This window comes from Acipenser ruthenus, chromosome 50, assembly GCF_902713425.1.
Source record: "Acipenser ruthenus chromosome 50, fAciRut3.2 maternal haplotype, whole genome shotgun sequence".
Lineage (NCBI taxonomy): Eukaryota > Metazoa > Chordata > Actinopteri > Acipenseriformes > Acipenseridae > Acipenser > Acipenser ruthenus.
In genome coordinates, this window is record NC_081238.1 from 3,280,939 (window position 1) to 3,297,145 (window position 16,207).

Below are 16,207 nucleotides of genomic sequence, written 5' to 3' on the forward strand. Positions count from 1 at the left end.
GTGCACAAAACAAGTCTGCTTCTTTGATCATAATCTTGTCTGTGCACTGGTCATCATCTTGTCTGCGCCGGTCATCATCTTGTCTGTGCACTGGTCATCATCTTGTCTGCACTGGACATCATCTTGTCTGTGCTGGTCATCATCTTGTCTGCGCACTGGTCATCATCTTGTCTGCACTGGTCATCATCTTGTCTGCGCTGGTCATCATCTTGTCTGTGCACTGGACATCATCTTGTCTGTGCTGGTCATCATCTTGTCTGTGCACTGGTCATCATCTTGTCTGCACTGGACATCATCTTGTCTGTGCTGGTCATCATCTTGTCTGCGCACTGGTCATCATCTTGTCTGCGCTGGTCATCATCTTGTCTGCACTGGTCATCATCTTGTCTGCACTGTTCATCATCTTGCCTATGCACTGCTCATCATCTTGCCTATGCACTGGTCATCATCTTGTCTGTGCACTGGACATCATCTTGTCTGTGCACTGGATATCATCTTGTCTGCACTGGTCCTCATCTTGTCTGCACTGGTCATCATCTTGTCTGCACTGGTCATCATCTTGCCTATGCACTGGTCATCATCTTGTCTGTGCACTAGTCATCATCTTGTCTGCGCTGGTCCTCATCTTGTCTGTGCACTGGTCATCATCTTGTCTGCACTGGTCATCATCTTGCCTATGTACTGGACATCATCTTGCCTATGCACTGGTCATCATCTTGTCTGCGCTGGTCATCATCTTGTCTGTGCACTGGTCATCATCTTGTCTGCGCTGGTCATCATCTTGTCTGTGCACTGGTCATCATCTTGTCTGCGCTGGTCATCATCTTGTCTGTGCACTGGTCATCATCTTGTCTGCGCTGGTCATCATCTTGTCTGTGCACTGGTCATCATCTTGTCTGCGCTGGTCCTCATCTTGTCTGTGCACTGGTCATCATCTTGTCTGTGCACTGGACATCATCTTGCCTATGCACTGGTCATGATCTTGCCTATGCACTGGTCATCATCTTGTCTGTGCACTGGACATCATCTTGTCTGCGCTGGTCATCATCTTGTCTGTGCACTGGTCATCATCTTGTCTGCGCTGGTCCTCATCTTGTCTGTGCACTGGTCATCATCTTGTCTGTGCACTGGACATCATCTTGCCTATGCACTGGTCATGATCTTGCCTATGCACTGGTCATCATCTTGTCTGTGCACTGGTCATCATCTTGTCTGCGCTGGTCATCATCTTGTCTGCACTGGTCCTCGTCTGTGCACTGGACATCATCTTGCCTATGCACTGGTCCTCATCTTGTCTGCGCTGGTCATCATCTTGTCTGCGCTGGTCATCATCTTGTCTGCACTGGTCATCATCTTGTCTGCGCTGGTCATCATCTTGTCTGCGCTGGTCATCATCTTGTCTGCACTGGTCATCATCTTGCCTATGCACTGGTCATCATCTTGTCTGCACTGGTCATCATCTTGTCTGCACTGGTATAAAATGTTGTATCTTGCGATTACTTGTCAGAGAACTGATTGCAGACCGCCTGTATTACTTCTCTCCAGAATTCTGTATAATAAACTTGATTGTTACATCTACACACTTTGAGGCTGGTTTGGATTTCTTCAGGGTCCCTACAAAACAACACACTATCATGAAAAATCTCTTTAGGAGAGTTTTTGTTTTCTTTTATTTGTAATAAACCATTAGGGCAAGCAATACTGTGTACAACAGTACAATAGTAATGTAATTGTAACCCAGTAGTAGTAATTGTAGTACAGTATCATAGTACCTTTACAGTATTCTCATTTTACTTCAACGTGTGCCCAATTTAAATGAACCTTTACAACACCCCCGCCCGCATCCACCAGAAAGCAAGATGGTATTTGTTGCAGTAGCCCTTCAAGACTAAAATTTCCTAGATATATGTGATAACTTCAACTTCTGCTATGAGACAGCAGCTGCAGGCTGCAGTAATACCCTACTTCTTGCTCTAGGCATCTGTGACTGTGGAATGCAACACGGTGATGTGACCGAGTCAGGTGATAAGAGTTTCAGTGACGTATTAAAATGGCGCCTGCAAGTGTTTAGAAGAAAGCGCCGTATTTCAAACATCAGAAGTTAAAAATAAATCAATAAATAAAAATAAAACGACTCATCCATTCGGAAGTATTATTATTTTTATTATTACACCAGTTTTCTAGGCGTGGACGATTAAAAGTAAGTTACATTTTTGTTTAGCTGTTTGGACGCATGGGTTGCGGACCTAGGCTTTGTTTACAAAATGAACACGGACGATTCAATTTAAAATATAACAAATAAACTAAAGGCGCCGGGGAAATGAATCTTGTTGTACCTCGGGTGAATTTGTATTCATTTATGTAGGCACATAATTTAACAGCAGGGTTTGTGTAACAGTTTATGCAATGGGACAGCAATGCGCTCACACAGTAGTGTAGTAAGATCATCTCGTAGTGAGCACGGGTGACAGGGCTCATAGTCTGCAAGACAGAACCGATTGCAATGAACTAAACCTCCCCAGATATGTGTGTTGGTTCAGGGGTTCCCAACCTTTTCAATGTAGGGACCGCCTTGGTGTTTGGATTTTTTCCACAGACAAGTTGCCACAGCATTTTTAAACTAATTTGTATGTGCATATGTATAAGTACATGTAGAAAGTAAAGTATTATGTATATCACGTACCTAACGTAATGAGATGCCGCTCAGAAAGCACACTGAGGTGAATTTAAATGATTTAACGCTCTGCTACACGAGAGCGCTGACTTTTAAAATGGCGACACTATGTAACACAATTTTTGTTCCTGGGTAGTAAGTGTTATTTCCTAATTGCTTATGCCTCAAAAGTATAGAAAATGGCTATTATTCCCCACAAACTTTGCTTTTGTGACCAGGACAGTGATATTTTGAAATGTACCTATTTCCAATGAGAAAACGGGCGAATTTGTGTCTTTTCGTTCACATAAAGTCAGAAAAAAACAACATATGAATCCAAATTAACATGTATTTATACTAAAGTAATACAAAAATGACTACAAAAGATTTAGAAGTGAGTAGTTTTTCGAGATTTACGATTATACTGTAAATCACTTTCACGAATCAGCCCCCAAATGTAGTCTCCCATCATGTTGTCGTTATACTGTCCTTGGTAACGGCGTTCAAAGTCCAGTATATCCTGGTGGAAGCGCTCGCCTTGCTCCTCCGAGTACGCTCCCATGTTCTCCTTGAATTTATCAAGATGAGCATCAAGGATATGGACTTTGAGGGACATCCTACAGCCCATTGTGCCGTAGTTCTTAACCAGAGTCTCAACCAGCTCTACATAGTTTTCAGCCTTGTAATTGCCCAGGAAGCCCCGAACCACTGCGACAAAGCTGTTCCAAGCCGCTTTCTCCTTACTAGTGAGCTTCTTGGGGAATTCATTGCACTCCAGGATCTTCTTTATCTGTGGTCCGACAAAGACACCCGCTTTGACCTTTGCCTCAGACAGCTTAGGGAAGAAGTCTTGAAGGTACTTGAAGGCTGCCAACTCCTTATCTAGAGCTCTGACAAATTGTTTCATAAGGCTCCCACTTGATGTTAGTCCTCCCCACAGAGAACTCGGTCCGCTGTGGCCAGTCCCGCCTGTGGTAGTGCGCCTTGGTGTCCCTGCTGTCCCAAAGGCAAAGATAGCAGGGAAACTTGGTAAAACCGCCTTGGAGACCCATCAGGAATGCCACCATTTTGAAGTCTCCTATGACCTTGATGCCATCTCCGAAAAATGCAGATATGTATCCACTTAGGCAGCTGGAACTAAACTGAACTGGTGGGCTTAAGGCCCCTGTATTTATACTACTATTTATATTACTGGAAAGTTCTAGAAAGTTCTAGAAGTTACTCCAAGTTTACTCAGCACTGAATCTATCTGGAATGTTCTGGAAAATAGGCAAATTTCAAAATATCACTGTCCTGGTCACAAAAGCAAAGTTTGTGGGGAATAATAGCCATTTTCTATACTTTTGAGGCATAAGCAATTAGGAAATAACACTTACTACCCAGGAACCAAAAAAAAAATAATTTGTTACACGGTGTAATTCTTTGCTTTTTGGTATTTGTGATGTTCTGGTTGATTATATATATATATATATATATATATATATATATATATATATATATATATAGAGAGAGAGAGAGAGAGAGAGAGAGAGAGAGAGAGAGAGAGAGAGAGAGAGAGAGAGAGAGAGAGAGAGGTAGATAGATAGATAGATAGATAGATATAGATACAGATAGATAGATATATATATATATATATATATATATATATATACTTCAATAATTCATGATGTTTTTATTTTAACCCGATATTAGGTATCATAGGATTTTGTTATCATGAAATACCGTAGTTAACGATATACTGCGGAACACTTATCCCATATTACACATACTTGTATATCTGGCAAATATATTTAGCATGATTTAACCATATTAAGTATACAGGGTTAAGTCATATGTAAGCAATAAGACACGACAGGGAGTTAGTTGTGTTAGAATAGCCGGACGCCCAGGGGCGTAGCCTTTAGCCCTTGGAAGTGTGGTTATTCCACCACAACCAACACCTGGCAGTGTCTTATTGTGCTTATAAAATGGGTTTCTAGTTTTTAGAAATAAAGATAGTGACACATTTTTATTTAAAACAGGCGGAAATAGAGCTGAGTGTAAAGAGTTTAAAAAAAAAAAAAAGGAGCACTGGTAAAAAAGTAAAACACCTTTTTCTTTTGCATGCAAAAAGTTCACGTCAGGCAATGGCAAAAGCAATGGAGAGTGCTCTGTGTGACAGAGATGAACAGCTGTTAGGACTCCTGAAAGCAGCTTATTTTAAAGCAACACCAGTGTAAATGATGATGCAGTAAAAAAAAAAAATATATATATATATTATATATATATATATAATATAGTTTTTTATATGCAAAAGTGCCTTTCCTTTTGCCATTCCCCCCTAAAATTTTGGAATCCCCCCAGGCAATTTAGCTTTAAATTTACGTAAACATACTTGTTCAATAAAACTGTTCCTGTTGTACAGAGGTCAAGGTTGAACGAGGCTGAATCATAGCTGCAGTTTACTTCAGTATCCAGTGCATTGTTACGACTGAATGAGCTGCTTAAACATGCAGAAAACGATAGAAATGACCCCTAAGATCGGGTCAAAGAGTTTGGCAACAGCCATGCAGATAACAAAGACTAACTCGGAGATAAACTGGCATGAACACCATCTAGTGGTGTTTTTTTTTTAATTGAAGTATTTTTAAAAGAAGTGTTTGTGCTGATTAAAGGAAAGTGGTCAGTTTGTTTATATTGGTTATTGATTGCACTGGTGAGCGTGTAACTTCCTTAGAATTTAAGAGTACCAATACATGCTTCCTGTGTTAACTGTTATTCAGTAGTACTATTTGTTTGTCTTATAATGTGACGGTGGGGGCTCAATTTTAGCCTTTCATTTTTATTGTGGAATAACTCAGATTTTTATAGTTTATCAGAATTTTTTTATTATTTCTTTTAATGCAGAAAACTAGGATCCCTGGTGATGACAGTATGACGTGTGAGGCCCCAGGACCAGGCGCTTTTTGGCTGTAGTTGACTCTCTTCCTATAAACATTCACTAAAAATCAATTTTGTACAGTAGCATCTTGCAAATGGTGTCCTTTTTCAGAACACTCTTGGGAACATTATAAAATACTTCTGAAACCATACAAACTTAAGTAATTTGTATTATGTTTTCTGCTTAGAGATAGATCTATAAAAACACGTTATTCTATAAATATTGATGTTTGGGCAGATTACAAGACATTGTTTCACCAGAGTGATTGCAATGACATAATACACATTTATTCTCAGGGTCTTTATAAGCAATAATGGACACTACTCTCAATTTATTTTCTCAAAGTAAATATTTATAAATAAAATAAGTTACTCATTTCATTATTATCAGTAATAAGGAAAAAAAAAAAACATACCTGATACATTTAGTTCAACTCATTTCTTGATATTTATAAATGTTGTAATAACATATATATTAAAACACGAGACAGAATAAATGTTCTAATGTAATTGTCAAATACATCAGATTTACAGTGTTTCCCTTTTTCTTTATTCGCTCTTAACAAGTTCCTGTGATGTTTTGCTTCTGCGGGCTGCTGTAAACTGTCTCCGCCCTTAGACACTAAATGGCCTTCTCAGTGACGTCACACGAAAAAAAAAAAAAAAACTCAGGAAGTGAACGTCAGTCCCTCCCTTATCTATTGATGTGTGTTTCAAGCCTGTACTGCAAAGTATGGTGGCCCTGTTTTATTGTGTTAACATGATCCCAGTCCTTGAAGGGTTAAGGCCAGATTTTGTCAGTCCCTTGAATAGCCTTAACAGTACTGTATTTAAATAAATAAGTAAATACATTTTTTGTGCTTTTTGTTTTGGCAGCTACACAGATGCCATGGACAGTGTGAAGATGGAATCTGTCCCAATTAAAGAGGAGTTCCCTGAACATGAACCTGTCCCCTTTAGTGTGGCTTTCTCTGGGATGGCTTCCCTCCCCATTAAACAGGAGCTCAGTGAGATGCAATGTGACAGCAGTCAGCCAGAGGTCTCTGAGATTAAAGCTGAGCATGATGACTTGGAGATCCCCCAGACAGAAGAACTGCTTCCTATTAAAGAAGAAGAAGGGCTGCTAGAAATTGTCCATATTAAACAGGAACCCCTGAAAGAAGAGTTTGACGACATGGAACCAGGGAAGGAAGAATACGAGAACTTCAAACCAAACAACCCTGAGCTGGAGCCTGTACTCCTGCGGGAGGGTAGCATGGTGCTGGAGAGAATCTGCATGAGAGAGCAAGACGCTGGAGAGGAAGACTCTCTCAACAGCACGCAAGGAGGTGGAAAGGAAGACAGGCGGTCATATTCAGAATACAGTCTAGCAGGTGAGCGACTCCCAGTGGCTATGACATTGTCGTTCTAGATTGCATGATATCCACAGTGTGGTTGAGAGAGAGGGAGCATATAGATTAGATTACTAGGTATTTATTATTCCTGCACCCCTCAACCAGTTCAAGATATGATTCACTGCTGGTGAACTTAAGATACAGATCTAATGTTGCCATTGCTCTGGGGGGTGAGGGTTTTTTTCTCTTTGTATTGTGTTGGGATGGAAGGGGATATTATACAAAGGGGGAGAAATGAAAGTACTGTATATATCATTATAAATTCAGTACAGAAAAGCATGAATACAGTGGTAGCCAAAGCCAGCTTTTACTGTCGTGAGACTGTCCCAGTGCGATAATGTAAAAATGCCGTTGAGTCAGCTGCACTTTTAGTCCTGCCACCAGGTGGCAAGAGAGCAGAAAATGCATTAAACAAAACAGCAGGGAGCTCTGTGGACTTCGACTAAGCTTTAAAGAGAATCGTCTTTTTGTCAGAGCGCAGCTCAACTGCACATGGTTTGGAGTTATGCGCTGGCATCAATGGATCATTCGCGCTTGTTCAAACGGGAGTTATAGTTATTGAATTAAAATCATAAAGTAGGCTGTATAAAAAAGTGCTTACAACTTTCACCAGCATCAGTCTTTACTGACTTTGCTTTTACAGGCTTTAAGTTTAACTTTGTGTTTTAAACTGGTGTAACCCAGCGCAAGCCTCTACAGATTAAATTCACATGTATAATCCACTCCACCACCTAGCTACATGCCCTAAGCCTACAAGCAGTTCCTTTTACTTTTATTTACTGGTTATATTTTCCAGGTTCCAGTCCAGGCACTAAAGCGAGGGTGGGCGGTGGAGAATATCCTGACTGTGGGAAAGATTTCACCCAGTTAGGGCATTTTAAAAAACACCAGCGAATTCACACAGGAGAGAAACTGTATTGCTGCTCTGACTGTGGGAAGCGTTTCAGTCACTCCGGTATCCTGAAAGCACACAAGCGAATTCACACAGGAGAGAAACCTTATCCTTGCTCTGACTGTGGGAAGAGTTTCAGACGGTTAGGTGACATGAAAACACACCAGCATATTCACACTGGAGAGAAACTGTATCGCTGCTCTGACTGTGGGAAGAGTTACAGTCGTTCAGAACACCTGAAAAAACACCAGCGCATTCACACAGGAGAGAAACCGTATCGCTGCTCTGACTGTGGGAAGAGTTTCAGTCAATCAGGAAACCTGAAAACACACCAGCGAATTCACACAGGACAGAAACCGTATTGTTGCTCTGACTGTGGGAAGAGCTTCAGTCAATCGGGACCCCTGAAATCTCACCCAGCAATTCACACAGGAGAGAAAACGTATCACTGCTCTGACTGTGGGAAGAGTTTCAGACGTTTAGATAACCTAAAAACGCACCAGAAAATTCACACAGGAGAGAAACCGTATTGCTGCTCTGACTGTGGGAAGAGTTTCAGGGAATCAGGAAATCTGAAAGCACACCAGCGAATTCACAGAGGAGAAAAACCATATTGCTGCTCTGACTGTGGAAAGAGTTTCAGATATTCAGGATACCTGAAAATACACCAGCGAATTCACACAGGAGAGAAACCGTATCTCTGCTCTGACTGTGGAAAGAGTTTCAGACATTCAGGAGACCTGAAAATACACCAGCGAATTCACACAGGAGAGAAACCGTATCACTGTTCTGACTGTGGGAAGAGTTTCAGACATTCAGGAGATCTGAAAATACACCAGCGAATTCACAGAGGAGAGAAACCTTAAAGCACATGTTCAGTGGGACTTTTCACTCACTCATTATTTAATGCATTCTTGCATTATGAGTGCCTGTGTAATAATAATTTTTCTATGTCACTTGAGAAAGTGGGCGGTGATGCGGACACGTCTCTAGTTTAACCTTTCCGCTCCGGTGAACAGTCGACCTGTTTGAGGTCTGACTGACATAATGTGACTTTCGGCTTGTGATTCAGGACAAATATCCACTGAAATACACCCTATTCTAACTTTCTAAACAGCTGAGAATCTGAAGATTATTAAGAGAATAACGTTTTCACTCTATGGTGAATATACCCTACGATTACCTCGTTTGAATGTAAAAAAAAAAGTTTTAAAATGTACTCAAATTTAATTTTTCTTTAGAGATGTCTCCATAAGTGTAATTTAGTGATTTCCTACCAAAAAATGTAAGTGGCAGGGGTAGCCTCAACTCTCAGGAACTAGGATCAGAACAAATTGTATAAATACCAGACTTGTAGTCTAGGGTTACCATATGGCTCCAGATTAACGGGACGCTTTGAGACAGACCGGGATTTCAAAATTCCCCCTAAACTGAAAGTAATCCACGTATAAATGAGCTCCACCTTTGCTGAGATTAATCCTGCTGTGGTGGAATTGCTTGGGCGCAGCAAACAAGTCACACTGATCAGCTGCTTCTGATCAGATCTTAATGAACGAATAGCTAATCTATCGATAGAGCAACAAGATGATGATGCTTTGATTGTATTTGCAGGATAATATGGGCGATTGAATTTTAACAAACAGAAAAAAATAGCGACTGGCTGCAATTCATTCTTAGTGTAATACAATTATTTGACGCTGTCACAAAGACGGCCGGAGTGGGTGGTGTCAGACCAGATCCAGGAAATAAAACGACAGAGACTTGGGGTTTTGGTGAAGCTGAGTGCGTGATCGCGCTCAGCATTTAATAATTAATTGACAGAACAGAAAATACAAGGTTTGAACACAAAACAGGACACGGCACTTGCGCCAAAATAAAGACAAACAAAACGCACTAACATTTAACAAACGGTGCACGGACAGACAAACAAACACGGTGAGTACAAACACTTATATTTACGCTTTTACTTATTTTAACTCCTCTCTCTCTCCCGTTCTCCACTCTCGAACATTATTAATTGTAGCTAAGGATGGTTCATTTACACATTTATTTATTTAAATTTTGAAATCCCGTTCTGTCTCACTGTATCTGGTTAATCTGGAGTCATATGGTAACCCTATGTAGTAGAGTCCTTAAACTTCGAGTCCGGGTCCCGATTGTCGAGTATGAGTCCTTGAAACACTCAAATCATTTGATTTCTTTTTTCCAGCTAGATTATTCTATTTGCATGCCTTTTTCAACTTGTCTGTCACTATCGTCTTTTAGAATTTGAATACTGTTTGAATGTACCTGAAGCTTATAGTTAAGCTTTAACACTTTCAGGACCAAACATTTTTCAGTGGGATGCTACCCCAGGACCAGGTGCTTTTTGGCTGTTGTTGACTAAATTTACTAAATTTTACAGTAGCATCTTGCAAATGGTGTCCTTGTTTTCCGAACACTCTGGGGAACATTTAAAGTACTTCAGAAACCATATAAACTTTTTGCTTTTTTTTCTTATATTTTTTAAAAGTAATTTTTATTATGTATTCTGCTTAGAGGTACGTTTATAAAAATGTGTTATTCTGTGACCTGAGGGACCTTACAATACTTCCTGAAAGTTTTGTTGAAAAATATTGATGTTTGGGCAGATTACAAGACATTGTTTCACCTGAGTGATTGCAATGACATAATACACATTTATTCACAGGGTGTTTATAAACAATAATGGACTCTACTCTTGATTGTTTTCTCAAAATAAATATTTACACAGCCCGGCTTCACCCCGTTAAACAGATGGGATGAACGGCATTGTTGATGTGCCAATGTCACGTGAGAGGGGGAAGTGAAACACACATTACCCAGAAGAAGGAAAGTGCAATTCATTAAGAAGAGACTGGGGGTTCAGCGAGCAAGCAAACACTGTTAACCGTCCGCACATGGTATTTCCCCTTTGTGTATGTTCATAAAGGAACAAAAACATGAAGTTCACACAATACAGATTTCTAGGTTGAGACTGCACAGCGTATTGTTAATGTGTTTTCCCCACATCCATAATAAATAATTTTCATTTTGGTAAATTAAGTGGTATTAAGTTATTCTGTCGTTCTTTTTTTTAAATCAATCTCTCCTTCTATCCTATCAGTCTGATATATCTGGTTGACAGGCAATTTTCAACTGAATTTGCCAGGTGAATTCATTGACGTTGTTTGCAAACGGTGATGGCGTGTGCTGGGAACGAGTGGATATTAGAAGCAATAAACAGAATATTTAATCACACAACCACTTTATGATATGAATTAAGAAGCTCTAAAAGTATGATTTATAACTTAAATGATTATTTTTCATTAGTTTTTGTTTTCAGTAAACTCAATTAAATTAAGTATTTTTCAAGAATGCAGTTTTAGAAATGTATTTCTACAGTGCAAAAAACTTAGAACACAGTTTAAAGTAGTAAAGAGAAATAAGTACTTACTTGTTTACCATGCTGACATCATTTATTCCTTCTAGAACTTAATGCAAAAGAGGAAAAGAAAACTTGGTCTGCGATAGCTGCAGCTGGGTTTTGTGTAGAGGTGTGTACGCTGCAACCTGCCTCGCTTCCAATTTCTAATTCTTACTATGATTGGCTGCAAAGACAACAGGGCTAACCAGTGATTGGATAATGTTTTGTTTGGTTGGTTTTCATTATGCACAGGTTTCCTAGTAACTGTAATATTATTTGTGTAATAGAAAATTTAAAAAAGGTGGACAAGCGGTGGCTTTAGCGGTGCCGTTTCGTGAGAAAGAAACTATACCCACCGGTAAAAGATAATAATAATAATAATAATAATAATAATAATATGTTAACAACATATTGTTTAATTTAAAACACGAAAGCTGTTATATGTATTAAATACCTATGAACTTATGAAGGGGGATTATTATTACAATAGTAATAATAATGTAATGCGTACGAGAAATACGAAACACAAATACAAACTGAATTAAATGTTATATAATGAATATTTAACAATCTTATATATAGACGATCACTGAAATTAAACGCAATTTTGGAGGAACAATCAGCTTGACCTATAGTGGGTCTTCATATTGTGGTAAGTAAATCAATGTATTATTATTATTATTATTAATAATAATATTATTATTATTATTATTATTCTTGCTTTAGGCAGGGATCTCCACATTGTGTGTTTTATTTCAGTTTCAGTAGGGCCTATTTGGCGCTCTAGGATTAGCTCAAATTCATACGGCACTGAAAAGTTTTTACCAATAGATTCTATCTCTTCAAATTCTGACAAAGAACTGTCACTTCCAGTGCTCTGTGAGATTTGCCATCTTTGTTTACAAACCAGCCTGTCCAGTGCTCCAACCAGTGATGTCACGGGAAAACTTTGTCAATATGGCAGCACACATCAACATTTAAGTGCCTGCTGCCGTAGTTCTAGAAGTATTTTTATTGTGTTATATGATAAATACAAGGATGTTTGAGTGGGAAATGTTATCTTCAGCACTTGACGAATAATTTTAACACACAAAAGTCCTGCCGTTTCTTGCCCCTTTAAATGGTGATCACGGGTGACGTATATAAATTAATGCGTGAGAGCGCTTAAACTGTAGCATTCTGGTTTCCGAGTCTCCTTGCCCACGCACCCGGTCACATATGGCGTGACAGTAGGATGGCGGCCTTGGAGACTCAGAGACAGAACTACTAGCTTATTTGAAAAAGAAAAAAAGTGAAAAAGAATGGAATGGAAGGAAAGCAGACTGTAGCAGCAGCGGCGGTTGAGGGAAGGAGGGGCTCCATGGTGCCTCGCCTGCCTGGAGTATGGGCACCTGTGACAGAGATCGAATGATTCTTGGTGTTGGATCTCCCTCCCGACCTGTGAGAGCGCTGTGTAAAGGGAACAGAGTACCCTGGACAAAATGGCATGACAATTTATTCCTTGGGTTAGGTGGAAGTTGGCCAACTGTGAGTGTTTGTCTTGTGTTTGTTGTAACTGTTGTCTGTTTTAACCCCTTGCAGTCCTATGCTGGACCTATGCTCCGACATTGCAATTTTCCATTTCCGGTCCGGACAGGGTCCGATATCATCAAAAAGATGCAAAAAACAGGTCTCTAGTTGTTTTATCTCCGGAAAAAGTCGAGAAAACCATTCAATGGCTGAGTGAGATCGATAGGAGCTGAGAGAAGCCAAAAAAAAGGGGTGTATCTCATGAATACTGATAGACCCGGCAGCACATAGATAACATGGACATAAACAAACATGATAGCTGCTTCCACATCCAGCGCTCAAAGAATATCACAGACATTTGCAGAGCTTTTTTTAAGATGTTATAGTAATAAAATAATGACTTGGATCGCATTATTGAGGAGTTTGGTGATAAAACGAGTGATCAGGAGATGATTTATTGGTATGCACTACTATCAAGAGGTATGTGAAAAAACAGCGAAGGTGGGACGGGGCTGGAGATGCAGTACTGAGTGTCCTGTTGATATGCAGAGCCTTTTAAACCTGTTTTACTGTGAAAGAAATACTTTTAAACAGCGCGTCTAAAATAAACTGGTCGTGTGAAAATAAATTGGACCCGACGTGCCTGAGACGCTCTGAATAAATGGACCGCAAAGGGTTAATAGACTACCAGTAACACGGTCCAGAGCTGTAGCGCAAGCCAGCATCAACCCGGACATCACTTCACCCCTGCATTCACAGAGAACTGTATTGCACCACTAGCACTTATCACTGGCACTAAAAACTGTGTTTGTGTTTTGTATTAAGTGTGGGTGTGTGTATAAAACTGGACTTTTGGTTACGGGTCAAACCCAGGGATTATAATTACCAGAGTTATACACACTGCTGTATATTCATAATGTGGTTATTTACAGCTCCACCCAGCGAGAGCATTTGGCTAGGGTTACAGCTGTCCTTCAGTCTCTAAGGGTAGCCCGGCTGACAGCTAACTTGGGAAAATGCGCGTTTGCCAAAACGAGACTCAGTATTTGGGATTTTTAATGGGGAATGGAAGGGTGAAACCTGTTGTCACCAAAATCCAAGCTTTGGTAGACGCGGCAATCCCGAAAACAAAGACTCAGGTGAGGTCACTACTGGGATTAGCCGGTTATTACTGCCGTTTTATCCCTGAGTATGCCACAATGGTTAACCCTTTAGTCGACCTCACCAAAAAGAGTGCTCCAAATGTGATTAAATGGTCAGTAGAGTGTCAGGGGGCGTTTGATACGGTTAAGCGAAGACTCTGCCAGGCCCCTACTCTCATCACACCTAATGTCACCAAGAGATTCATCGAGCACACCAATGCGTCGGATGTGGGTTTGGGTGCGGTCTTGTCCCAAAAGGTTGACGGAGTAGAACACCCGATATTGTATGTTAGTAAAAAGATGCTCCCTTCGGAGAGCAACTACTCCGTAGTCGAAAAGGAGTGTTTGGCCATTAAATGGGCTACTCACTCCTTACAATGCTAACTGCTGGGACATTCATTTGATCTTGTCACAGATCACGCCCCACTCAAGTGGTTAAGCACAATGAAGGATAGCAATGCCCGGATACCTCGGTGGTATCTGGCATTGCAGCTCTTCATGTACAACATGGTACATCGTGCACAGAAAGACCACCAAAATGCAGATAATTTTTCCCAGGAGGGGTGAGCAATGGGAAAGGTAGATTCAGCTGAGTGTTCCTTCGGCCTGACACTTCGGAAGGGAAATGATTGGAGGAGCGGCTGCAATTGTTTACCAAGGGGACACGAGCGACGGTATAAGCAGGGGTCGAAGCGACGTAATCTGTTCCTTTGTTTTGGTTAAAAAAAAGAACCCGAAAGGACCTGTGTTTTCTGTATCCGTATCGTGATTGTTTTGTTATCTAATTGTTACTTCTTATTATTAGACAGCTAACACGTTCTGGAGCTGTCGCCAGAGGCCAGCACAAACCAAGAACAAACCCAGAACAGCACTGCACTTGTAGCACAAATAACTGTATTGTCACCATGATCTCTAATTCACACACTAATAGACTTGTGTATGTGTTTTGTGTTTCGTGCGGGTGTACAATAAACGGGACTTATTTCGGGACAAACCCAGGGATTACAAAGCAAGTAATACACACCACTGTATTACTTACCATTATTATTGTTTATTTTGCCATCAGGCACTGAACATACAAACCCATTAAACTACTTGGCACCTAGATTATAATGGTCTGTCTGTTCATTGATCATTTGCACCTGCACTGTTAACCACTTTGCCACACTCCCACATGATATTTATAAGGCACATTATTACCTGCATGCAGTACCTTACACTTTTCTCTATTAAATGTCATTTGCCACGTGTCTGCCTAGTTCTGAATGCTGTCTAGATCATTTTGAATGACCTTTGCTGCTGCAACAGTGTTTGCCACTCCTCCTATTTTTGTGTCGTCTGCAAATTTAACAAGTTTGCTTACTATACCAGAATCTAAATCATTAATGTAGATTAGGAATAGCAGAGGACCCAATACTGATACCTGTGGTACACCACTGGTTACCTCGCTCCATTTTGAGGTTTCTCCTCTAATCAGTACTTTCTATTTTCTACATGTTAATCACTCCCTAATCCATGCACTCCCTGTGCATGCATTTCCTTGAATCCCTACTGCGTTCAGTTTGAGAATTAATCTTTTATGCAGGACTTTGTCAAAAGCTTTCTGGAAATCTAATTAAACCATGTTGTATGCTTTGCAATTATCCATTGTCAATGTTGCATCCTCAAAAAAAAAAAAATCAAGCAGATTAGTTAGACACAATCTCCCTTTCCTAAAACCATGCTGACTGTCTCCCAGGATACTGTTACCATATAGGATATTATTATAGTTTCCATAAGTTGACATATAATATAAGTCAGGCTTATTGGTCTGTAGTGACCTGGTTCGGTTTTGTCTCCCTTTTTGTGGATCGGTATTACGTTTGGAATTCTCCAGTCTGTCGGTCCAACCCATGTCAAGAGACTGTTGCATGATCTTGGTTAGTGATTTGTAAATAACTTTATTTCTTCGAGTACTTTGCAAAAACTTATGAAAAGTAATCATTTAGTATATTTGCTATATTTTTCTTTTCATCTATGATTTTGCCATTTGAATGTTCACTTGCTATTATAAATATTGGAAAAACTTTTTGGAATTGGTTTTAGCACCCTTAGCAATGATCATTTCCATCTACCTCTTGGTCTTTCTAACTTCCTTTTTGACTCGTGGCTGCAGTTTCAAGTACTCTTTCTGTGTACCTTGTTCTTGGTCACTTTTAAAACGTAAAAAGTACCTTTTCTCTCTCTGAATATTTTTTCCACCCCCCACAACCACCACACAACACATTTGGTCAA

At 40.1% G+C, this 16,207-nt stretch overlaps 1 protein-coding gene across 1 annotated transcript; it reads left to right on the top strand.

Moving 5' to 3' along the window:
- Positions 1–2,041: 2,041 nt before the first annotated feature.
- LOC131721998 (zinc finger protein OZF-like) lies at positions 2,042–11,419 on the top strand. The gene is made up of 3 exons (XM_059015494.1): positions 2,042–2,200; positions 6,449–6,945; positions 7,763–11,419. Exons 2-3 carry the CDS (start codon positions 6,462–6,464, stop codon positions 8,722–8,724), a joined length of 1,446 nt encoding a protein of 481 aa, XP_058871477.1. The 5' UTR covers positions 2,042–2,200; positions 6,449–6,461; the 3' UTR covers positions 8,725–11,419.
- Positions 11,420–16,207: the final 4,788 nt, after the last annotated feature.